The following is a 27,186-nucleotide window of genomic DNA, read 5'->3' as shown; positions in this document are numbered from 1 at the left end:
TGAAGGCTTATGCCTTGATGCCCACTAAAATGGCAATGATTTTAAGTTGGGAGTTTTACTCCGAATGGTACCACATGCATGACGAGTCGAGTCTCATTAGAGTTGCATTCTGTTGGTTTGTTGTACGTGTATCAGTGGTATTGATCTTGAGTATGTATATGAGTTGTGCTGATATTGGGTGATTAATGAGTTAAATTACTTAACATAACATGATAATTTATAATGTTTGTTACATCGATTGAGGAACTCACCCTTACAATTATTTTTCAGGTAACGAGCAATGAGTTGAGTAGAAGCTAGTGCTTGGAGTCTAGTGTAGTCACCGTAGTGGGTCATGCTCTGATAGATGTAACATCGGGACGGGATGTTTTAATTGTTTATTGTCGGTTGTTGAACCATTTTTCATGTAATACGTTATATGTTTGTGGAATGGTTGAGTTGATTTATATCCGCTGCGAATTGTGCAAAAATGTTATTTTGATTAAATAATGAGCATGACAGTTATTATGTTGTTAAGTGTTGTGTGACACCCTTGGTGCATAATTACTCTGATTGATATGTGTTATTTTAATTAAATATTTGGGGTATTTTAGAAGGGTGTTACATTAGTGGTATCAGAGCAGGTCGGTCTGTCCGGCCAGTTGTCGTGTCATTACTGTCTAACAATTATGTATTGTTACCAATCTAACTTTAAGTTGTGTTGTATTGATAAGTTGAAATGGCTGGAAGGAATGACGCTGCAATGGCTGCCGCAATGCAAGCAATGGCACAAGCGGTGCAGAACTTGCCAAATGCTGGTGGGGATGCTGGATCACGTAGCTTGGCGACTTTTCAAAGAGAGAATCCGCCGGTGTTTAAAGGGAAGCATGATCCAGATGCAGCCTTGGGATGGTTGAAAGAGATGGAGAGAATCTTCCGTGTTATGGATTGCACTCCAGCTCAGAAGGTTCGGTATGGTACTCACATGCTAGCAGTCGAAGCTGATGACTGGTGGCTAGAGACTCACGAGAGGTTGACCGTGGCAGGTGAAGACATTACTTGGGATGTATTCCGTAGGGAATTTCTGAGAAAGTATTATCCGGAAGATGTCCGTGGTAAGAAGGAAATCGAGTTCCTTGAGCTGAAGCAAGGAAACATGTCTGTCACTGATTATGCTGCGAAATTTGTGGAGCTGTCCAAATTTTATCCTCATTACACTGGTGCTGGTGCTGAATTTTCAAAGTGCATCAAGTTTGAGAACGGATTGCGCTCTGAAATTAAGAAGGCTGTTGGGTATCAGAAGATACGCATTTTTACTGAACTGGTTGATAGCTGCAGGATATTTGAAGAGGACAATAATGCTCATTACAAGATTGTCAGTGACCGCAAGGGAAAGCAGCATCAAAACCGTGGCAAGCCGTATGATGCTCCAGTGGGAAAAGGGAAACAAGGAGCTGCTCCGGCTCAGAGGACTAGTAGGGGAGGTGCTCCTGCTGGTATAGTTTGCTTCAAATGTGGTCAGGCTGGTCATAAGAGTAATGTATGCACTGCTGAAGTAAAGAGGTGTTTTCGCTGTGGTAAGACTGGTCATGCAATGGCTGATTGCAAGCACAAGGAAATGATTTGTTTTAATTGTGGCGAAGAAGGGCATATTGGAAGTCAGTGTCAGAAGCCAAAGAAATCTCAGACTGGGAAGGTGTTCGCATTGACCGGAACTCAAACCTCCTGTGAGGACAGACTTATCCGAGGTACATGTTTCATATATGGTACTCCTTTAATTACTATTATTGATACCGGTGCTACCCACTGTTTTATTTCTGCTAACTGTGCTCGAAGACTGGGTTTAAAATTGTCCGCTTTGGATGGTGAATTGATTGTTGAGACCCCAGCTAAGGGATCAGTAACTACTTCTTTGGTATGTTTAAAATGTCCTTTGTCGATCTTCGATAAAGATTTCTATGTTGATTTAGTATGTTTGCAGTTGGATGGGATGGATGTAATTCTTGGTATGAACTGGTTAGAGTATAATTATGTTCATATAAATTGTCATCATAAGTCGGTGAGGTTTTCCACTCCTGAAGAGGAAGGAGTTGACTTATTACCTTTCAGAGAATTGCGAAAATTGATGAAAGAGGGAGCTCAGATGTTTTCTTTGATGGCGACGTTGTCGGTTGAAAGTAAAGCTAAGATAGAGGAACTGTTAGTGGTGAAAGAATTCCCTGAAGTTTTTCCTGATGAAATTCCTAGTGTGCCGCCAGAGAGGGAAGTTGAATTTACTATTGATCTGGTACCTGGTACTAGGCCTGTTTCGATGGCACCGTATAGAATGTCGGCATCTGAATTGTATGAATTAAAGAAGCAATTGGAAGACTTACTTGAGAAGAAGTTTATAAGACCAAGTGTGTCGCCGTGGGGAGCTCCAGTGTTGCTAGTAAAGAAGAAAGAGGGTAGTATGAGGCTTTGTATTGATTATAGACAATTGAATAAAGTAACGATCAAGAATAAGTATCCACTACCGAGGATAGATGATTTGATGGACCAATTAGTGGGTGCTTGTGTGTTCAGTAAAATTGATTTGAGATCGGGCTATCATCAGATCAGAGTGAAAGATGAAGACATCCAGAAGACAGCGTTCAGAACTCGGTATGGACATTATGAGTATTCTGTGATGCCTTTCGGTGTGACTAATGCGCCGGGAGTATTTATGGAATACATGAATCGTATTTTCCATACTTATCTGGATCATTTTGTGGTAGTATTTATTGATGATATTTTGATTTACTCTAAGTCCGAAGGAGAGCACCAGGAACATTTGAGATTAGTATTGGAGGTTTTGAAAGATAAGAAATTGTATGCGAAGTTGTCCAAGTGTGAGTTTTGGTTAAGAGAAGTCAGTTTTCTCGGCCATGTAATTTCAGGAAAAGGTATTGCTGTAGATCCTTCCAAGGTAGAAGCTGTATTGCAATGGGAAACTCCTAAGTCGGTTACCGAGATTAGAAGCTTTTTGGGATTAGCTGGATATTATAGAAGATTTATTGAAGGATTTTCTAAGTTAGCACTTCCGTTGACTAAATTAACTTGCAAAGGTAAAGCTTTCGTGTGGGATGTTCAATGCGAAGAGAGTTTTAATGAATTAAAGAGGAGATTGACGTCGGCGCCGGTTTTGACTTTGCCAAATCCGGGGGAACCGTTTATAATTTACTGTGATGCTTCGTTGATGGGTTTGGGAGGTGTGCTCATGCAAAATAATAAAGTAATTGCTTATGCGTCGCGACAGTTGAGAATTCATGAAAAGAACTATCCTACGCATGACCTTGAACTTGCTGCTGTAGTGTTTGCGCTAAAACTTTGGAGGCATTACCTTTATGGTTCCAGATTCGAAGTTTTCAGCGATCATAAAAGTTTAAAGTATCTATTTGATCAGAAAGAGCTGAACATGAGACAACGTAGGTGGTTCGAATTGCTTAAGGATTATGATTTCGGTTTGAATTATCATCCAGGAAAAGCAAATGTTGTGGCCGATGCTTTAAGTAGAAAGACCTTGCATGTGTCAGCAATGATGATTAAGGAGTTGGAATTAATTGAGCAATTTCGGGATATGAGTTTGGTTTGCGAAGTAACACCGCAGAGTGTGATGCTAGGAATGCTAAAGATTAATAATGATTTTATGGATAGTATCCGAGAGGCACAGAAATTGGATGTGAAATTAGTAGATATCCTTAATCGTTGTGGTCAATCAGAGAAAAGTGACTTTACGGTTGATGCGAGAGGTGTGTTGAAATTAGGGGAAAGAATTTGTATTCCTGACGACGCAATTTTGAAGAGAAGTATTCTAGAGGAGGGTCATAGAAGCAGCTTGAGTATTCATCCAGGAGCTACTAAAATGTATCAGGATTTAAAGAAATTATTTTGGTGGCCCGGAATGAAAGAAGATGTGGCTCGTTTTGTGTATGCGTGCTTAACTTGTCAGAAGTCGAAGATTGAGCATCAGAAGCCTGCTGGGTTGATGCAACCGTTAGACGTTCCAGAATGGAAATGGGATAGCATTTCTATGGACTTTGTAACGGGGCTGCCTGCTACCTTACGAGGGCATGATTCGATTTGGGTGATCGTTGATAGGCTCACGAAGTCGGCTCACTTCATACCTATTAACATCACTTACCCAATTGCGAAGTTGGCAAAGATTTACATCCGAGTAGTTGTAAAGTTGCATGGTGTTCCTCTGTGTATTGTGTCGGACAGAGATCCGAGGTTTACATCGGGATTTTGGAAAAGTCTGCAAGATTCGTTGGGATCTAAGTTGAGGTTGAGTTCGGCATATCATCCTCAAACTGATGGCCAAACTGAGAGAACTATTCAGTCATTGGAAGATTTACTGAGGGCTTGTGTTCTTGAACAAGGAGGTTCGTGGGACACTTATCTTCCATTGATCGAGTTCACATACAATAATAGTTACCATTCTAGTATCGGAATGGCGCCTTTTGAAGCATTATATGGTCGTAGATGTAGAACTCCGTTGTGTTGGCACGAATCTGGCGAGAGTGTAGTACTTGGACTAGAGTTAGTTCGAGAAACTACCGAGAAAGTGAAGTTTATCCGGGAGAAGATGAAAGCTTCTCAGAGTAGGCAGAAGAGTTACCATGACAAGCGGAAGAAGGATTTAGAATTTCAAGCTGGTGACCATGTGTTTTTGAGAGTCACGCCTGTGACCGGAGTTGGGAGGGCTTTGAAGTCTAAAAAGCTCACTCCTCGCTTCATTGGTCCGTATCAAATCTTAGAACGGGTTGGAAGAGTTGCTTATCGGATGGCATTACCACCTAATCTTTCGAATTTGCATGATGTATTCCATGTGTCGCAGCTTCGGAAGTATATCTCAGATCCGTCTCATGTGGTTAGTATGGATGATGTGCAAGTGCGAGATAATTTAACAGTAGAGACAAAGCCTGTGCGAGTTGAAGATCGTGAAACAAAGACTCTTCGAGGAAAAGAGATTGGATTGGTTAAAGTCGTTTGGTTGGGAGCTGCGGGCGAAAGCATGACATGGGAACTTGAGAGTCGGATGAAGGAGTCTTATCCAGAGTTATTTGCTTGAGGTATGTTTTCGAGGACGAAAACTCTTTTAGTAGGGGAGAGTTGTAACACCCCGAATTAAATAAGAGGATTATTTAATTAAGTTAATAATATATTTAATAATTTAATTAAATAAATTGAATTATTGGATTATTATTATTATTATTATTATTTGGAATAATAATTAGTGGAAAATATATAAGTTGGAATAAGAGAAAAAGGGTCATTCATTTTTGGTAAAGAGTTTTCACGTGAAACAGAGAAACGGCTGAAAGGTGAAAAGTGGAGAAAGAGCAGAGGTTGAAGAACGGAAAAGCTTGAAGCTTAGAGATTGCCGGATTATCTCAGGTAAGGGGGGTTTATCGTCGCTTAATGGGTATTATAGATTAACATGTCATGGGTAGTGAGAAACCGTTGAATTGACCCTAATTGGGATTGTTGAATGCTGAAAGATTGTGATGAATAAACTGAGTTTAAGCTGTAATTGAGTCCGTAATTGTGTGAGTCGTGTTTCCCCGAACGTGTAGCTTTTTACGGAAATTGAATCGGAGGTCCGGAAGTCCTCCAACGGCGGAAAATGCGGAAACTCTGCATTCTGCCTTGTGTTAGCGCAGGAACTGCTGTTTTGTCTGCGTTAACCGGTTAACCCAGGGCGTTAACCGGTTAACACTGTTATATTTTGTGAAAATGTGCTGTTTTGCCTGCGTTAACCGGTTAACCCAGGGCGTTAACCGGTTAACACTGTTGCGTTTTGCCAGAAAATGTATTTTTGTCCTGCGTTAACCGGTTAACCCAGGGCGTTAACCGGTTAACACTGTTGGAAATTAGAAAAATTGGTATTTTAATGTTGTGAACGTAATTGGTGATTGGCCTATTTTAGTTGATTGTGAGGAATAATTTTGTTGGGTTTATGTTATGAAATGTTGATCCAAATATGTGGATCAGTTGTGTTAAAGTTGTTGAAAATACTGAGTTGGAGGCTTGATGAGCCAAAGTTGATTATAAGTTGATTTTTGTTGAAAACGTTGTTGTGTTGATATTATTATTATGTTGTTGACAGTTTAAAGTCGTGTATGCCATGTACATTCATATGCATTAAGTCGGAGCTTTGCTCACACCACGTTGGCCTGGATTGGCAAAATTTTAAGTTGAAAGTTGAAGGCTTATGCCTTGATGCCCACTAAAATGGCAATGATTTTAAGTTGGGAGTTTTACTCCGAATGGTACCACATGCATGACGAGTCGAGTCTCATTAGAGTTGCATTCTGTTGGTTTGTTGTACGTGTATCAGTGGTATTGATCTTGAGTATGTATATGAGTTGTGCTGATATTGGGTGATTAATGAGTTAAATTACTTAACATAACATGATAATTTATAATGTTTGTTACATCGATTGAGGAACTCACCCTTACAATTATTTTTCAGGTAACGAGCAATGAGTTGAGTAGAAGCTAGTGCTTGGAGTCTAGTGTAGTCACCGTAGTGGGTCATGCTCTGATAGATGTAACATCGGGACGGGATGTTTTAATTGTTTATTGTCGGTTGTTGAACCATTTTTCATGTAATACGTTATATGTTTGTGGAATGGTTGAGTTGATTTATATCCGCTGCGAATTGTGCAAAAAATGTTATTTTGATTAAATAATGAGCATGACAGTTATTATGTTGTTAAGTGTTGTGTGACACCCTTGGTGCATAATTACTCTGATTGATATGTGTTATTTTAATTAAATATTTGGGGTATTTTAGAAGGGTGTTACAATCAGCGAGGCAGGTGAATGAGGAAGTGGCAGATGGGGCAGAGTTGTTTATGCTGTTAGCGACTTTGGAGGCTAAAGATAAACTGGTGATTGGCGATCTAGCCGTGGTGTGTGATTTTCCTGATGTGTTTCCAGAAGAAGTGAATGAATTACCGCCAGAGCGTGAAGTTGAGTTCTCGATTGATTTAGTACCTGGTACTAGACCGATATCGATGGCTCCGTATCGTATGTCTGCTGTTGAGTTGGCGGAATTGAAGAGTCAGCTGGAAGATCTGTTGGATAAGAAATTTATTCGTCCGAGTGTGTCACCGTGGGGTGCACCAGTGTTGTTGGTTAAGAAGAAAGAAGGTACTATGAGGTTGTGTGTGGACTACAGGCAACTGAATAAAGTGACGATCAAGAATCGGTATCCTTTGCCGAGGATTGATGATTTGATGGATCAGTTGGTTGGTGCGAGTGTGTTCAGCAAGATAGATTTGAGATCTGGGTATCATCAGATACGTGTGAAAATTGAGGATATTCAGAAGACTGCTTTCAGAACAAGGTATGGACATTATGAGTATTCTGTAATGCCTTTTGGTGTGACTAATGCGCCTGGAGTATTCATGGAGTATATGAATAGGATTTTCCATCCGTACCTAGACCAGTTTGTTGTGGTGTTTATTGATGACATTTTGGTGTATTCGAAATCTGAAGAAGAGCATGCTGAGCATTTGAGAGTGGTTTTAGAAGTTCTACGAGAAAAGAAGTTATTTGCTAAACTCTCTAAATGTGAATTTTGGTTAGAAGAGGTTAGTTTTCTTGGTCATGTGATTTCAAGAGGTGGTGTTGCTGTTGATCCTTCTAAGATAGAAGCGGTATCTAAGTGGGAAGCTCTGAAGTCTGTTGCGGAGATTCGAAGTTTCCTTGGTTTGGCTGGTTATTATAGGAAGTTCATTGAGGGATTTTCTAAGTTGGCGTTACCGTTGACGATGTTGACTAGAAAGGGGCAAGCGTTTGTTTGGGATTCAAAATGTGAAGAGGGTTTCCAAGAGTTAAAGAGAAGGTTGACTACTGCTCCTATTCTGATATTACCGAGTTCGTCGGAACCATTTGAGGTTTTCTGTGATGCTTCATTGTTGGGTTTGGGTGGTGTGTTGATGCAGAATAAGCAGGTTATAGCTTATGCTTCGAGACAACTGAGGGTCCATGAGAGGAACTATCCGACACACGATTTAGAGTTGGCAGCTGTGGTATTTGTTCTGAAGTTGTGGAGGCATTATTTGTACGGGTCAAGATTTGAAGTTTTCAGTGACCATAAAAGTTTAAAGTATTTGTTTGATCAGAAAGAACTGAATATGAGACAGAGGAGATGGTTAGAATTTCTGAAGGATTATGACTTTGGTTTGAATTACCATCCGGGTAGAGCAAATGTAGTGGCTGATGCGTTGAGTCGGAAGTCATTGCATATGTCTATGTTAATGGTTAAGGAATTGGATTTAATTGAGCAGTTTAGAGACTTGAGTTTGGTATGTGAGAGTACTCGCACCAGTGTTAAATTGGGAATGTTGAAGTTAACAAGTGGTATTCTGGATGAGATCAGAGAGGGTCAGAAATCCGATGTGTCTTTGGTTGATAAGTTGACTTTAGTGAATCAAGGCCAAGGTGGTGAATTCAGAGTTGATGAGAATGGTGTTTTGAAATTTGGTAATCGGGTGTGTATTCCGGATGTTACCGAACTTAAGAAGAGTATTCTAGAGGAAGGACATCGTAGTGGCTTGAGTATTCATCCTGGAGCTACGAAGATGTATCATGATTTGAAAAAGCTATTTTGGTGGCCGGGAATGAAAAGAGACATTACGAGTTTTGTTTATTCTTGTTTGACTTGTCAGAAGTCAAAGATTGAGCATCAGAAGCCGTCTGGGCTAATGCAACCGTTGGCTATTCCAGAGTGGAAGTGGGATAGTATCAGTATGGATTTTGTTTCTGGTTTACCGAGGACAAGTAAGAATTTCGAAGCTATTTGGGTGATTGTTGACAGGTTGACAAAATCGGCTCATTTCATTCCGATCAGAATGGATTATCCGTTAGAGAGATTAGCCGAGTTGTATATTGAGAAGGTTGTAAGTTTGCATGGTATTCCGTCGAGTATTGTTTCGGACAGAGATCCTAGATTTACATCGAAGTTCTGGGAAGGTTTGCAGAGGGCTTTGGGAACTAAGCTGAGATTGAGTTCTGCATATCATCCGCAGACGGATGGTCAGACTGAGAGGACGATTCAGTCATTAGAGGATCTTTTGAGAGCTTGTGTTTTGGAAAAGGGAGGTGTTTGGGATTGTTATTTGCCTTTGATTGAGTTTACCTACAACAATAGTTTTCATTCGAGCATTGGTATGGCACCGTTTGAAGCTTTGTATGGTAGGAGATGTCGGACACCGTTATGTTGGTATGAGTCCGGTGAGAGTGTTGTGGTTGGACCGGAGATTGTTCAACAAACTACGGAAAAGATTAAGATGATTCAGGAGAAGATGAGAATTGCTCAGAGTCGTCAGAAGAGTTATCATGATAAGAGGAGGAAGTCACTTGAGTTCCAAGAGGGAGATCATGTGTTTCTTCGTGTTACTCCGATAACTGGTGTTGGTCGAGCTTTGAAGTCGAAGAAGTTGACACCTCGATTTATTGGTCCTTATCAGATTTTGGAGAGGATAGGGGAGGTAGCCTATCGTGTCGCTTTACCGCCGTCGCTTGCGAATTTGCATGAGGTTTTTCATGTGTCTCAGTTGAGGAGGTACATTCATGATCCGTCGCATGTAGTCCAAGTAGATGATGTACAGGTGAGAGATAACCTGACTGTTGAAACATCACCTATGAGGATTGAGGATAGAGAGTTGAAGCAGTTGCGGGGTAAAGAGATTGCCTTGGTGAAGGTAGCTTGGGGAGGACCAGCAGGTGGCAATGTGACTTGGGAACTTGAGAGTAAGATGAAGGAGTCTTACCCAGAGTTGTTCGCTTGAGGTATGTTTTCGAGGACGAAAACTCTTTTAGTGGGGGAGAGTTGTAACACCCCGATAATAATATGGTAATTATTTAAATTAAGTTAATAATATATTTATTAATTTAATTAGATAATTGGATTATTATTATTATTATTATTTTGGAATTATTGAATTATTATTATTATTGGAATAATAATATAATTTGGAAAATATATAAGTTGGAATAAGTAAAAAGAGTTCATTTTGGAAAATAAGGTTTTCACGTGAAAAGCAGAGAAGCGATCGTGAAAGAGGAAAAGGGCAAGAGGCAGAGCAAGAGAAGAAGGTTGGAGAAGAGAAGAGCTTGGAGCTTGAGATTCGCCGGATTAAATCAGGTAAGGGGGGTTTATCGTCGATTAATGGGTATTATGGGATAATATGTAATGGGTAGTGATAAGCCGTTATTTGACCCTAATTGGGATTGGTGAATGCTGGAATTACGTTGGTTAAACTGTGTTAAAAAACTGAAATTGAATCCGTGATTGTATGTGTCGTGATTTTCCGATAGTGTGGCTTTTTACGGAATTGGAATCGGAGGTCCGGAAGTCCTCCAATGGCGGAAAATGCGGAGAATTCTGCATTCTGCCTTGAGTTAGCGCAGGAACAGCTTTTGTCTTGCGTTAACCGGTTAACCCAGGGTGTTAACCGGTTAACACTGTTTTTGAATTGTGAAAATTTGCTGTTTTGTCTGCGTTAACCGGTTAACCCAGGGTGTTAACCGGTTAACACTGTTGTGATTGCTGAAATATTGCTGTTTGTGCTGCGTTAACCGGTTAACCCAGGGCGTTAACCGGTTAACACTGTTAAGTTTTGGGACAGGAAGCGTGTTGTGCTGCGTTAACCGGTTAACCCAGGGCGTTAACCGGTTAACACTGTTGCAGAGTGGAAAAATTGGCTTTTTAATGTTGTGTACAAAATTGAGAGTTGGCCTATGTTGGCGTATGATGTAATAGGGATTATTTCCCGCTGTTTTGAGCAGTATAGGTATTAGTAGAGTGTGCTAATACTGTGTTTAATTGATTGACATGATATGATGTGTTGATACATGTGTTGATGATGTATGATGATATGCATAATGCTGTGAATGTATATATTATGCCTGTATTTGTGAATGGACTGTTGTATGACTTAAAGTGTGAGCATATGTCCATTGTGAATTGTTGTTGATGCTGCATTGCTAGATGATTAGCGTGCATAGCATAGCCCTTGGGGTTGTAGCTGATAACTTGAAATTATATCACATTTTAGGACTTAATTCAATTAGATTATATTATCATTTACTTTAATTTATCTCATTTTATCAGATATTATGCGGTATTTTCCTTTCTATTTATGTCAGGCATCCATTTTGAAGCAAAAGTGAAAAAGGGAAGAAAAGGAGGTGTAAAAAGGAATAAAAAGGAAACAAATAACAAAGACAAAGCCCAGCCCAAAGAAAGCGCACGTTATGCCTGTGACGGGCGTCACAAAGGTTGTGACGAGCGTCACACTAAGCACACTCTTGTGACGAGCGTCACACATGGTGTGACGGACGTCACACCATTCCCCTATATTTTTGGCACTAGGAACTCAACTGACCACGTTGAAAGCTATTTCCACGCACGCTTAACCCTCGGAACGAAAAGACCGCGCATACGGAAACCCTTGGAAAGCAGTTACACCAGCAGCTGTATAAATAGCAGCTAATTGGGAAGTTCCTCCCCCCGTTTTTTTCACGCTCAGATTGCCGAAGCTCTGCCCATTTTTCTTTTCACGCTTTTGCTTATTTTTCTTTTCCAGCACTTAACATTGTTTATTTTATTTATTTCTTCTGCAAGTTCTACATTCTTTTTCCCTTGCAACTTACCTTTCCCTTTTTGGCATTTAGATATTTTTCGCATAATAGCTTCTACACCGGAAACTATTGTGCAACTTTTTATCGGATCTAACCTTACGTTAGATTCTAGTTTTATTTCCTTGGTTTAATTTATTGTTTAATTGAAGAATCGAAGAACAAATCCTACCGGCTTGTGGTGGAGTGTTCAAGACTATTGTATTACGCATTCAGGTTCTTTAATCATTATTTAATATTTTGTTTTATTATTTATCTATATTATCTGCCTGGAATGAGTCTGTTTATGCATGATATATATTCTTGTTTATTTAGCATGTCTGGCTAATTCGCCTAGGTATCGGTATGTAAAGTAAGCAGAATAAGGGATCAAGACTGAGTCGGTCTATCTAAACTTAAAATTAAAATCAATCTTTTTACGGTCTCAACTTACAGGTTTAATAACAAGATTTTTTACAAAAGTAAAGGACATAAAGAAGTTAAAATCAATAGAGCGAGAGTTTGAGGTTTTAACTGGACAGTGTAAGTTAGGCATTAATTCTAGATCAGGGCGAGAGCAAGTTTTAGAGTTAATTAAATTCTGACCTTTTCCAAAAAGTATTTTTAAAGATTGAATGTGAGGACGAGAGTTAAGCATTTGGATTTGATTATATAACCTAAGTCAACAGAGCGAGAGTTTGAGATAAGGGTGTTTAAAACGGTCAGTATTTTCTTAAAAAGAGTTTCTGCAACTTTATTGTTTTCAAAATATGATTTTTGACTTAATTATAAGTGACAGCTACATTAATATAAAATCATGGTTTATTCAACAGAGCGAGAGTTTGAGATAAAACCTTTAACCAATAAAGTTAACCGAAACGATTTATTTTAAACCAAGAAACCGACAAAGACTTGATTCCCTAGTTCTGACGAACTACATACCGATATCCGTTTTATTAATATTTAATCTAGATCTTAGTTTAGCTCTTAGTTTTTCCCCAAAAAATCAAACATTTTCACCTTAGATTTACGTAGTAACCTTAGATAACGGTATATCGATTCATAAGTCCCTGTGGGATCGATATCTTTTAAAACTACGCGATAGAACTGTGCACTTGCAGTTTGTATCCCATTCTCGACTCACACAGTCGAGCGATCAAGTTTTTGGCGCCGTTGCCGGGGACTTTTATTTAATCGATATCGTAACTCTTCCGTTACGCTGTAGAGACTAAGGTTTCTTTTTCTTCTATTCTTTCTTTCGTTGATTTGTATGCCACGCACTCGCTCACAAGGCGAACCGCTCTATTTACGAATCAACGATATCGAACTATATCTCCGAGTCTTACGACGAATTCGGGAATATCGTGCTGCAAACAATCTCCCTCCTATAGACTTTCCTGATCTCAAAGATCTTCCTTCTTTAACCGAGATGGCAGAACCAACTCGTGCTCTTAGAGATTACGCCGCTCCATCGCAAGATGAACCGCATTCAAGTATTGCACCACCCGCATTCGAAGCAAACAACTTCGAACTAAAACCTTCGCTGTTGCAGGCTGTGCAACAGAACCAATTCTCTGGAAATCTTACCGAAGATCCAAACCTTCATTTATCCGTATTTGTCCAATACGCTGATACTGTTAAAGCTAATGGTGTCACATCAGAGGCAATTCGACTTCGTCTTTTTCCTTTCTCATTAAGAGACAGCGCTAGAAGATGGCTTCAATCTCTCCCTTCCAACTCAGTCACCACATGGAACGAGTTGAAGAAAGTTTTTCTTGCCCGATATTTTCCGCCAAGCAAAACAGCTATGTTAAGAGCCCAGATAAACGGATTTAAACAGAAAGACAACGAGTCTCTTTTCGAAGCATGGGAAAGATACAAAGACATGATGAGACTTTGCCCACACCATGGTTTGGAAGACTGGTTAGTAATTCACACATTTTATAATGGCCTCTTATACAATACAAGGTTAACAATAGACGCCGCTGCAGGTGGTGCACTAATGAACAAACCTTATGCTGATGCTTACCAGCTTATCGAGAGCATGGCCCAAAACCACTATCAGTGGGGAACCGAACGAACAACGGTGGAAAAACCTCAACCGAAAACTGGCATGTACGAGATAAGTAACCTTGATCACGTTAATGCAAAAGTGGATGCTTTGGTCCAGAAAATTGAAAGTTTAAACGTATCACCTCCAGCCGCCGTGGTTGCTATAACTCAGAATTGCGAGGTCTGTGGAATCCAAGGCCACACTCCTGCGGAATGTCAACTCTTGACTGGAATCCAAGCAGAGCAAGTAAACTATGCTCAAGGAAGCCCCTATTCGAATACCTATAACCCAAATTGGAAGAACCATCCAAACTTTTCATATAAGAGTAATAATGCTTTATACGCACCTGGACAGTCTCCAAATCAAGCCCCATCTATACCTCCGGGATATCAGAAACCGAATCCATCCATACCTAACAATAATACCCCTAGAAAATCCAACTTGGAAATCATGATGGAAAACTTTATAGCTTCCCAACAACAAACCAATAAAGATTTCTTAAACCAGAACATACATACTGGCGAACAACTTAAACAACTAGCAAGCAAAGTAGATGCCTTGGCTACCCATAACAAAATGCTGGAAACACAAATATCTCAAGTAGCTCAACAACAAGCACCTACTGCTGCCCCAACTGGTACATTCCCTGGACAGCCCCAACCTAATCCGAGAAGCCAAGCTCATGCAATTATATTAAGAAGTGGAACGGAAGTGGAAGGACCGTCTGATCCAAGGATAGAAAACCAAAACCCTAAGAAATCAACTGAGGAAAGTGAACCTAAGGAAAAGGAAGAGAGAAATAAGGAAACCCTAGAAAAGAAGGAACCTTATGTACCTCCACCACCTTACAAACCACCTATACCTTACCCTCAAAGGCTTGTTAAAACCAAAGATGCGAGCCAATTTAGAAAATTTGTTGATCTCCTTAAACAATTAAACGTTACAATTCCGTTCACCGAAGCTATTACGCAGATGCCCTCATATGCTAAATTCTAAAAAGAAATTCTTTCTAATAAGAGGAAACTTGAGGATAGCGAAACCGTTACACTCCCTGCCGAATGTAGCGCTATAATCCAAAACATGCCACCTAAACTCAAGGATCCGGGTAGTTTCTCTATACCCTGTCACATAGGAAAATTTGTCATCGACAAAGCCTTATGCGATTTAGGAGCCGGAATTAGCGTTATGCCTTTATCCATATGTAAGAAACTGGAAATGGGAGAATTAAGACCAACCAAAATGTCCGTGCAACTAGCAGATCGTTCCATCAAATATCCTGTAGGAATCCTTGAAAACGTTCCCGTACGCATAGGTCAGTTTTACATTCCCACCGACTTTACAATTATGGACATTAGAGAAGATGATATTACACCCATTATACTAGGAAGACCATTCTTAGCAACTGCCGGTGCAATCATAGACGTAAAACGAGGACGACTCACCTTCGAAGTAGGTGAAGAGAAAATTGAATTTATTCTTTCCCAATTCTTGAAAGCACCTGCAATAGAAGATACATGTTACTTCATGGATATCATCGATGAATGCATAAAAGAAGCAGAGTCAGGAGAAGACAAATCATCAGACTATCTTTTAGAGGACAAATCTAAACAATGCTTAGCAATAACACCAGACCCTACGCAATGTCTTAACAAACCAACCCCTGATTTGAAAACACTTCCCAAAAATCTGAGATATGAATTCCTAGACTTAGAACTTGAACGACCTGTGATAGTTAATGCAGATCTAGGAAGACTCGAAACAGAAAAACTCTTACATATCTTAAGGAAATATCCAACCGCACTAGGATACCACATCACCGATCTTAAAGGAATAAGCCCTTCTATTTGTATGCACCGCATCATGTTAGAAGAAGACTGTAAAACCTCTAGGGAACACCAGAGAAGACTAAACCCGATCCTGAGTGAGGTAGTAAAGAAAGAAATAACCAAGTTATTGGAAGCAGGTATTATATATCCTATATCTGATAGCAAATGGGTTAGTCCTGTACACGTTGTACCAAAGAAAGGAGGCATAACCGTTATTGAAAACGAAAAAGGGGAAACTATAACTAAACGAATCGAATCGGGATGGAGAATGTGCATTGATTATAGGAAACTAAACAAAGCAACCCGAAAAGATCATTTTCCTTTACCATTCATTGACCAAATGTTAGAACGATTAGCAAAACATTCACATTTCTGTTATCTAGACGGTTATTCAGGCTTCTTTCAAATACCAATTCACCCTGATGACCAAGAAAAGACAACGTTCACATGCCCTTTTGGTACCTTCGCTTATAGACGAATGCCGTTTGGTCTGTGTAATGCCCCCGCAACTTTTCAAAGATGCATGATGGCAATATTCGCCGACTTTCTCGAAAACATCATGGAAGTATTTATGGATGACTTTTCTGTATACGGACAAAGTTTCGAAGAATGCCTTGAAAACCTGGAAAGAGTTCTTGAGCGATGTGTAAAAGTAAACTTAGTACTTAATTGGGAAAAGTGCCACTTTATGGTACAAGAAGGAATTGTTTTAGGACACATCATCTCGAACAGAGGAATTGAAGTAGACAAAGCCAAAATAGAGGTAATCGAAAATCTTCAACCCCCAAGGACCGTGAGAGAAGTACGAAGCTTTTTAGGACACGCCGGTTTTTACCGACGATTCATCAAAGACTTCTCTAAGATAACTAAACCTCTAACCGGACTATTGATGAAAGATGCTGAATTCATATTCGACGATAACTGTTTAAAAGCATTTCAAACTCTTAAACAAGCATTGATCTCAGCACCCATTATGCAGACACCAGACTGGAATGAACCATTCGAAATAATGTGCGATGCCAGTGATTATGCTGTAGGAGCTGTTTTAGGACAAAGGAAGGATAAAAAGCTTCACGTTATATATTACGCAAGCAGAACCCTGGATGAAGCGCAAATGAATTACGCCACTACCGAGAAAGAACTCCTAGCAGTGGTATTCGCACTGGATAAATTTCGTTCTTACTTGGTAGGAGCCAAAATAATAGTCTACACCGATCACGCTGCTATCAGGTACCTTTTAACAAAAAAGGATGCTAAACCTAGACTCCTAAGATGGATCTTGTTACTACAAGAATTCGACTTAGAAATCAAGGACAAGAAAGGAACTGAAAACGTAGTAGCAGACCACCTCTCTAGACTTGAGAACCTTGAACCGGAAAGAACATCAATTAATGATGATTTCTCGTATGATAAACTTATAGCTACTTTGGAAGAGAACAACTCCGACATGCAAGTAGAAACCACCTTAGCTATATCTGTCACACCATGGTACGCTGATCTAGTCAATTATTTAGCTGCCGGAATAGTTCCACCTACTTTATCTTACCAGCAGAAGAAACGATTCTTCCACGACATAAAACACTATTACTGGGATGATCCCTTACTTTTCAAAAGAGGCCCCGATGGTATTTTCCGTCGATGTATACCCGAAGAAGAGGTAGAAAATATAATCCAACACTGTCACTCCGCTCCTTATGGTGGACACACAAGTACATCCAAGACCTGCTCTAAAATCCTACAAGCTGGCTTTTATTGGCCAACTATATGGAAGGACGTACATGCGGCTATTAAGGAGTGTGACAGATGTCAACGCACGGGAAACATATCTAGACGTGACGAGATGCCACAAAAAGGTATTTTGGAAGTAGAGATTTTTGACGTGTGGGGGATAGACTTCATGGGACCTTTCCCATCCTCTTTCGGTAACAAATACATACTCGTGGCAGTTGACTACGTATCAAAATGGATCGAAGTTGTAGCTTCTCCAACAAATGACACCCGAGTAGTAACTAGACTCTTTAAAAATATAATATTTCCGAGATTTGGCATCCCAAGAATAGTAGTCAGTGATGGTGGATCACACTTTATATCCAAGGTACTCGAAAAACTACTATTTAAATACGGAGTGAGACATAGGATAGCAACACCTTACCACCCTCAAACCAGTGGACAAGTGGAAGTATCTAACAGAGAAATCAAGCAAATACTAGAAAAAACGGTAGCCACTTCAAGGAAAGATTGGTCATTGAAATTACCAGAAGCTTTGTGGGCTTACCGAACTGCTTATAAAACCCCCATTGGGACGACCCCATTTAAGCTCATTTATGGAAAATCCTGTCACCTCCCGGTAGAATTAGAACATAAAGCCTATTGGGCTATTAGAAACCTAAATTTGAATTATAAAGCCGCCGGTGAAAAGAGAATCCTTGACATAAACGAATTAGAGGAACTCAGAAGAGACGCCTATGAAAATGCCAGAATCTATAAAGAAAGAACAAAACAATGGCATGACAAGCGTATATCAAGGAAAATCTTCAAGCAAGGCGACGCAGTACTTTTATTTAACTCTAGACTAAAGTTATTTCCGGGAAAACTACGATCCAGATGGTCAGGGCCTTTTCATATCACTAAAATCTTTCCCAGTGGAGCGGTAGAAATAAAAGGACAATCTACAGAACCGTTCGCCGTAAACGGGCAACGTCTGAAACACTATCACTATGCGGAAACCAACGAGGATTCGCAAATCCTACACTTAGACGAAACGCCCCCAGGATCTATAGATTATATTTAACAGTTTCTTTGTCGAGCTTGCGACATTTAAACAAAGCGCTTAGTGGGAGACAACCCACAAACTAATTTGTTATTTTATTATTCTATTATTATCATTCCCCTATTTCTTTCTTAATTATTCTTTTAATTTCTGTTTAGTATTCATTCTTGATTTATTCAAAATAAATAAATAAATAAATAAATAATAATAATAATCTTTTCTTCTTTCGGCATTTGGCCAAATCCTGACTTAAACTCATGTTTTCTTTTCTCTAGCTAACACTAACCAGATGGGACATTTTGATCGTATGGGTATCAAGTTCAAAGGAATGGCTCAGAAACAAAAGTTTGAAGAACTAGCCGCTAGAGAGATGCTACCTAGTTTATATGCTGATGATTGGGCTATGACTGCCCTTGGATTGAGACAGAGTGTCCTGTATTTGCTGAATCAGATAGGATGGGAGACATCCCCTATTCTGAGACATTTCACCACCTACCGGAGACTCACACTAGAATTCCTTAGCTCACTAATCTATCTACCCAGCCATGGAAAAGGAATTAGCAGAGGTTTTATCCAGTTCAGAATGTTCAATATGGAGTACCAATTTAATATTAGAGACTTTACCAACCTTTTGGGTTTTCCTACCTCCTTTGATACATTCACTGTAAGCCAGGAAGAACTTTTTGAATATAGAGAGCTTGAACACTTTTGGGGTAAGCTGACTGGAAATGATGAGCCCGAAGAACATGAGTTTCTCTCTGGAAACATACATAACCCGGCTTTTCGCTATTTCCATAAGATCCTAACCCACACTTTATTTGGGAAGAAGCCAAATAGTACTTCAGTTTCACGTGATGAACTCTTCATCATATTCTGTGCTTCCCAGAACCGTCCAGTAAACGGTGCTACTTTTATGTTAGCTAATTTGGACCACCTTATCCAGGATGAGCGAGCACCCATTAGAATAGGCGGTTTGATAACTATGATAGGTAATGCTATTGGATTACGTCAGCCTATGCTTGACCTTAGCCCTTTTTGTGGCATTACTACTATGAGTATACCTTTCCTCTTCAACACTATGTTTATAGCAAACATAGGGTCTGATGAGTTTGAGCTTATTATTGATAACCAGGTTCTCTGCCTATTCACCATGCCCGATCCTAGGACTAGTGTTCATAACCAAAGGAACTGGCTCTATAACCTGAATGAAACCCCAACTCCTGCTGGATCCACTGAATCCATCCAGGATTATGAGATTTGTGATGACTATGAGAATTATGTTGACCAGATCTCTCATGCTGAATCTGACCCTCAGACACCATCCGGCTATCATGATATTGACCCTCCTCCTCAGCCTGTTCCGACCGAAGAATCAGCCATACCTGACCTCCGACATCATATGCCCGGAACTGATTATAACACCGCCATTAAAGCTTTGATGTCAGAACAAGACGCCCTCAGAGGAGAATTTACTAACATGAGAGACGAAGTTCTAGGATACATGAGCAGTATGACGAATCAGTTTCACGAGTTGCTACATCATGTTAACTCTTTTGCTCCACCGGCCAGAGATCGTACAGAGGGATAGAGTTTAGTTACTTTCCTAAGTTATTTAGTTTTAAATTAGATTTTTCATTAATGTTATTTGAATTCATGTTTATTTCTATTTCATTTCATTGTTTTCCTTTCCTGTATTACATTATGATCAATTTTTATTGAAGTTGTTTATTTAATTTTATTATGCAAAAGCTATTATGCTCTACTGTTGCTTCCTATGAATTATTACTATACAAGCAGATTAAGCGTGCACAATAAATTAAACTGCATACTAAACTGATCATAAGCAAAACAAAACATTAAAATACGCTACAAGTAATTCTGTGAAGCGCCACTAAGCCTTTCCAAAAAGGAATGTGTGACGAGCGTCACACTATCCATAACGGACGGCACGCTTAGTGCCTGTTACGAGCGTCACACCCCTGTGACGAGCGTAACACTCCTCAGACTAGTGAACGTTAAGGAGCCGTTGGAGACGAACGTTACACCTTTAACTTTTTACCTTCCCCATTCATTTTTCATTTAACCACACTTAATAACTTTCCAACCACTTTTTCTTTTCACCTTCCAAATTCTTCTCCTATAAATACCCACCAAACCTTCCTTCATTCACCACAAAACAATTCTCTCCTATCAAATACATTTCTTTTTCTTTCCAAATCATCCCTTCAAAATTCATCACAATGGCGGGAAATCAAAATTTCGAAAATATCATCTTCCGATCCGTAGATGACAATTATCAGAGGGAGCAATTCGAGCGTTTCCAACAGCGAGGCGTCGTTTCCACCAGGTACCCCGATTTACCTTGTTTACAATAATTAGGCTTACTCCAAGGTATCGAATGGATGCTCCGTCAAGCCAACCTAACCTTCCTTTGCACCCATAATCAACCCACCTACCCATCCCTAACCTTAGAATTCTTAAGTTCCTACGACTACACCACCCCCGCCGGTGAAGACGAATTTCTAACCGGTACGGCAACCTTCCGTATGTTTAACACCGAGTACTCTCTAACCCAAAACCAATTGAGTACCATGCTACAATTTCCCACAGAAAGTCTGCTGCATGCCAGAATCCCTCCAACCTCAAACTGGAACACAGTTGGTGTTTTCGGCCTTTTTAAGAAAATTTCCGGTATAGATACCTACAACTGGGAAGAGCTCCTTCTCTCCCATATACATAACCCCACTATCCGGTACTTTATCCGCATCTTGCAAAACACAATTTTTGGAAGGCCAAACAACAGCAAGGTCAACTCAAAGGAACTATTTTTCCTCCAGTGCGTCTTCGAACCAGATACTCAGCTAAACGCCGCCTCCTTTCTATTTCATCACATCCGCACCTTATGTGCTAGAGGCCGGCAACCTTTTATAATTGGTGGATTAATAACCACCATCGCACTTGGCCTAAACCTAGGGGATAAACTCCAAACTTTAGAATCCCTACCTCCCCTATCTATGGATATCAGCTACTGTCGATCTAGCCGCTTGATTAAGAACAGAGTAGGCGGAGGATATTATCTTATGGTGAACAACCAGGCAGTCCCAAGCGTTGTTCTACCAAATACTGCCCTCACTGATGTCACAAACCCCGACCGCCACCTTTATGATCTAAACGCTCCTGAAACCACCGAGCCTTTACAAACAAACCCACAAACAGATGAGTTTGAAGAAATAGAACAAGGTGATCATCCGCCTACACAACAGTCAGTCCCGCTCAACCCTTCCGGCAATACAACTGGCCCGTCCTCCCAACGTCGTCGACGAAGAAGGCCTGCAACCAACGACGACATTATGGATGCTATCGATGGCATGCAGGCACAGAATGTCGAAATGCTGCAGATGATGCATCAAATGCAACAGCAACAGGATGCTAGGAATGCCATAACCGACCAGCGGTTTACTGAGTTGTTCAGCAGGTTCGACAACTTAGACTTACGTCAGAGATCACCAGGTCCAAGAACCAGAGGCGGAAGACACCCTTAGTTGTAGTTTCTTTTTCCTTTCCATATTGTATTTCATTTCCTTAAAACATTGGGGACAATGTTTAATTTAAGTATGGGGGGAAAACTTGTTCTTCCTATTTCCATTTTTCAAGTATGTTATTTTCCCTTTCATTGTTATTTCCCTTTAATTATTATTTATAAAAAAAAAAAAAAAAATTATTATAATTTTAAGTTAAGAGTGTGAAAATTTCTATTATCTATTCCCTCAATTTTCTTGAGCCATAACAAAAAAAAAAAAAAAAATTTTTTTTAACACACCCAATAAGTATAAAGGTTGCTTACCTCATAAAACTTGAGTGAAATCAAGACAAAAAATCATTACCATAACAACGCTCTGAGAACCTCAACATGTTAGATCGGGATAAGTACCTATTATACCAATCCCTTGAACTTTTAGTTTTATAGTAACCCCGAGTAGTTTATACGAGAAGTCAGCACCATCTTAATAGCAAACTACGTGGAGAGCCGATGAATATAAGTGAATGATCCCCAAAGTAACATAAAATATATGAATATATCAGGAAATGCACTGATTAAATTAGGTGATCCTTACCAGATCATTTAATCTAAAGGTTGCAGATCATGCAAAAACACAATATGAAAAATCCATTATGAGTTGGTTCAGTAGGTATCTGGTACTGAACTCGGTAGGGCGGACTACGGTTCGATCCCCCACAATTTGCAATGGACTGAATAACGAAGTTATCCGACTTATGTACCAGAACTTCTAGCTAAAAGCGGATCATAATCACTAACCGGTTACTCCACTATGTGCGCGAAAAGATAAAGGGCTTAATGTGATTTCGCTAGAATGAAAACGGGTGAAATAAGAGTAAAGGAACTAGGATAGCTATAATAGGGTACTTGAACTGATTTGCACAAGGCAGGTTGTGACGGTAGTTGTTGATATCAAGATTTAACTCAAGTTGCTTCTAAACAAAATCCACTTGCAACCTATTACGAATTGATGTGTGTTTTGAAATTTCATCTGGCTAAAATTTTAAAACGATTTCTATACTGTATTTTGCTTGAGGACAAGCAAAGATCTAAGTATGGGGGAGTTTGATAACTTGAAATTATATCACATTTTAGGACTTAATTCAATTAGATTATATTATCATTTACTTTAATTTATCTCATTTTATCAGATATTATGCGGTATTTTCCTTTCTATTTATGTCAGGCATCCATTTTGAAGCAAAAGTGAAAAAGGGAAGAAAAGGAGGTGTAAAAAGGAATAAAAAGGAAACAAATAACAAAGACAAAGCCCAGCCCAAAGAAAGCGCACGTTATGCCTGTGACGGGCGTCACAAAGGTTGTGACGAGCGTCACACTAAGCACACTCTTGTGACGAGCGTCACACATGGTGTGACGGACGTCACACCATTCCCCTATATTTTTGGCACTAGGAACTCAACTGACCACGTTGAAAGCTATTTCCACGCACGCTTAACCCTCAGAACGAAAAGACCGCGCATACGGAAACCCTTGGAAAGCAGTTACACCAGCAGCTGTATAAATAGCAGCTAATTGGGAAGTTCCTCCCCCCGTTTTTTTCACGCTCAGATTGCCGAAGCTCTGCCCATTTTTCTTTTCACGCTTTTGCTTATTTTTCTTTTCCAGCACTTAACATTGTTTATTTTATTTATTTCTTCTGCAAGTTCTACATTCTTTTTCCCTTGCAACTTACCTTTCCCTTTTTGGCATTTAGATATTTTTCGCATAATAGCTTCTACACCGGAAACTATTGTGCAACTTTTTATCGGATCTAACCTTACGTTAGATTCTAGTTTTATTTCCTTGGTTTAATTTATTGTTTAATTGAAGAATCGAAGAACAAATCCTACCGGCTTGTGGTGGAGTGTTCAAGACTATTGTATTACGCATTCAGGTTCTTTAATCATTATTTAATATTTTGTTTTATTATTTATCTATATTATCTGCCTGGAATGAGTCTGTTTATGCATGATATATATTCTTGTTTATTTAGCATGTCTGGCTAATTCGCCTAGGTATCGGTATGTAAAGTAAGCAGAATAAGGGATCAAGACTGAGTCGGTCTATCTAAACTTAAAATTAAAATCAATCTTTTTACGGTCTCAACTTACAGGTTTAATAACAAGATTTTTTACAAAAGTAAAGGACATAAAGAAGTTAAAATCAATAGAGCGAGAGTTTGAGGTTTTAACTGGACAGTGTAAGTTAGGCATTAATTCTAGATCAGGGCGAGAGCAAGTTTTAGAGTTAATTAAATTCTGACCTTTTCCAAAAAGTATTTTTAAAGATTGAATGTGAGGACGAGAGTTAAGCATTTGGATTTGATTATATAACCTAAGTCAACAGAGCGAGAGTTTGAGATAAGGGTGTTTAAAACGGTCAGTATTTTCTTAAAAAGAGTTTCTGCAACTTTATTGTTTTCAAAATATGATTTTTGACTTAATTATAAGTGACAGCTACATTAATATAAAATCATGGTTTATTCAACAGAGCGAGAGTTTGAGATAAAACCTTTAACCAATAAAGTTAACCGAAACGATTTATTTTAAAACCAAGAAACCGACAAAGACTTGATTCCCTAGTTCTGACGAACTACATACCGATATCCGTTTTATTAATATTTAATCTAGATCTTAGTTTAGCTCTTAGTTTTTCCCCAAAAAATCAAACATTTTCACCTTAGATTTACGTAGTAACCTTAGATAACGGTATATCGATTCATAAGTCCCTGTGGGATCGATATCTTTTAAAACTACGCGATAGAACTGTGCACTTGCAGTTTGTATCCCATTCTCGACTCACACAGTCGAGCGATCAGTAGCTAATTCCCATAGTGAGGAATTAGTGAGTGAATCATTGTGGATTTGTTGTTGATGTTGGCATGCTAGGTGATTAGTGTGCATAGTCTAGCCTTTGGGGCTGTAGCTAATTCCCATAGTGAGGAATTAGTGAGTGAGTCACTAGGTCTCAAATGAGTGGGACTAGTGAGCTTAGTAGCCGTATCTGGATTGATCGGTGAGCTTGAACTATATGTTCAAGAATAGTCGGTACCGCATGTGTGGAGTCTCATTGCATAATGTATGTATGGCGTATAATATGAATGGATGTATTCCAATATTATACGTGTGGTTGTGTTATTATGAAGTATGATTCGAGATTATACTTGTGTTTTATGTTGGTGTTGAGTATGATGTTGAGCTGATGTGCTGTTACTGATTGTATGTTGTGATTAGGGTGATTAATGTGTTAAATTACTTAACATGACATTATATTCTATAATGCTTATTATATCAATTGAGGAACTCACCCTTACAACTATTTTTCAGGTAACGAGAAATGAGTTGAGTAGAAGCGAATGCTTGGAGTCTAGTGTAGTCTTCTTAGTGGGTCATGCTCTGATAGATGTAACATCGGGAGGGAACCTTTCTAATTATATTGTTAAAGATTGTTGAACCAGTTTACATGTAGTATGTTACATGTTTTGATTAATTTGATTTATATCCGCTGCGATTTATGCAAATGTTTAATTGATTAAATAAAGAGCATGACAGTTATTTTGGAACATGGTGTGAATGATTGTGTGACACCCTTAACTGCATAATTACTCTGATATATGTTTATTATTTTAATTAAATAATTGGGGTATTTTAGAAGGGTGTTACATTCTGCGTTGAGTTTGAAGATTGTTGGATTGATTTCTTGAGCTATGTATTTCGCCCTGGGATTGATGTTGTAAATTCTTCTTCCTCCAGCTTTCTCCATGTTCAGCAAGGCAGCTATTGACTTTTCAGTTATCACAATCTTTACTCCCAAAACGTATGAAACGATGAAATGATTGTCAGCATCAGCAAACCTCAAGAATTCCTTAATGAGATTTGGGTAAACAGGACCATAGAGGCGTTGAAAGTAGTTTCCCCAACCTTGTTTGCGAAGTTCTTCAGTGAGGTCTACGCCATTTCTTTTCATGTTATCAAAATCCACTAGGGATTCACACAACACATCCAGTTTTTCAAAAGGTGTTGCAAGGTTAATATGGGGCTCACGGTCAAGAATGTGAGGCTCCTTGTAGACTGGTGTTGCAGTTACGCTTGTAACCGTTGGAGTAGGGTTGCTGGTGCTTTGTGTTGGGTTGCTAGAATCCATTTGCTGGGAGAAGTTGAATACAGATTGTTGTTGAGTATCCATGGTGTTAATGAAGAACGGAGATGAAGATGAACTGTTTGCAGAAATGCCTTGAGAGAGAATCTCGAAGATTTGCAGATCTTCTAACTGATTCTTCATCCAGAGCATCTGAGTGGTGCACAGTGATGCTAAGATATATTCTGCTTCTGCCGTGGATAGGGCGATAGTTGATTGCCTTTTGCTTGCCCAGGATATCAGATTGTTCCCCAAGAGCTGACAATTTCCAGATGTGCTTTTTCGTTCCAGTCTATCTCCTGCGTAATCTACATCACAATAACCAGAAAGTCTATACTCTGATGTTTTCTCATACATCAGGCCCAGGTTAGGAGTCCCTTTCAGATATTTGAAAATTCTCTTAACTGCTGTTAAGTGAGTTTCTCTAGGATCTGATTGAAATCTGGCACAGAGACAAACACTGAAAAGAATATCAGGTCTAGTAGCAGTTAGATAGAGTAAAAAGCCTATCATACCGCGATAAAGCTTCTGACAGACCTTTTTACTGACTTCTTCCTTTTCAAGAATGCATGTTGGATGCATGGGAGTCTTTGCAGAGTTGCATTCGGCCATGTCAAATTTCTTCAGAACATCTTTTATGTATTTGCTTTGATGAACGTACGTGACTTCTGAAGTTTGGTTAATTTGAATTCCCAGAAAGAACTTTAGTTCTTGCATTAAGCTCATTTCAAATTCTGCCTGCATTAACTCAGAGAATTCTTGACAAACAGAGGCGTTAGCTGAACCAAAGATAATATCATCAACGTATATCTGGCATATCATGAGATCATTGTTAAGGTTCTTACAGAAGAGTGTAGAGTCAACTTTCCCTCTGATAAAATTATGTTCCAGAAGAAAGTTACTACTTAAACGTTCATACCAAGCTCTGGGAGCTTGTTTAAGTCCATATAAAGATTTTTTAAGTTTAAAAACATGTTCTGGATAATTTGGATTTTCAAAACCTGGAGGTTGGTTGACATACACTTCTTCTGATATATAACCATTAAGGAATGCGCTCTTGACATCCATTTGATATAATTTAATAGAATGGTTTATAGCGAAAGATACAAGAAGACGAATAGATTCTAACCTTGCGACTGGAGCAAAGGTTTCATTGTACTCAATACCTTCTTGTTGACTGTAACCTTGAGCTACCAATCGAGCTTTG

At 39.3% G+C, this 27,186-nt stretch overlaps 1 protein-coding gene and 1 pseudogene across 1 annotated transcript; one reads left to right on the top strand and one right to left on the bottom strand.

The window, feature by feature from the left end:
* Window positions 1-790: 790 nt before the first annotated feature.
* LOC127082538 (uncharacterized) lies at window positions 791-26,051 on the top strand (the record flags this gene model as incomplete). The annotated part of the gene is made up of 2 exons (XM_051022778.1): window positions 791-1,800; window positions 25,925-26,051. Coding segments are annotated over 2 exons (1,137 nt in total), but the record flags the coding sequence as incomplete, so codon positions are not given.
* Window positions 13,449-13,548, bottom strand: LOC127089338 (uncharacterized; annotated as a pseudogene).
* Window positions 26,052-27,186: the final 1,135 nt, after the last annotated feature.

The sequence above is a fragment of the Lathyrus oleraceus genome, chromosome 5, assembly GCF_024323335.1.
Source record: "Lathyrus oleraceus cultivar Zhongwan6 chromosome 5, CAAS_Psat_ZW6_1.0, whole genome shotgun sequence".
Taxonomy (NCBI): Eukaryota; Viridiplantae; Streptophyta; class Magnoliopsida; order Fabales; family Fabaceae; genus Lathyrus; species Lathyrus oleraceus.
The sequence above is the reverse complement of the archived record's forward strand: the minus strand, read 5'-3'. Positions and strand labels throughout refer to the sequence as shown.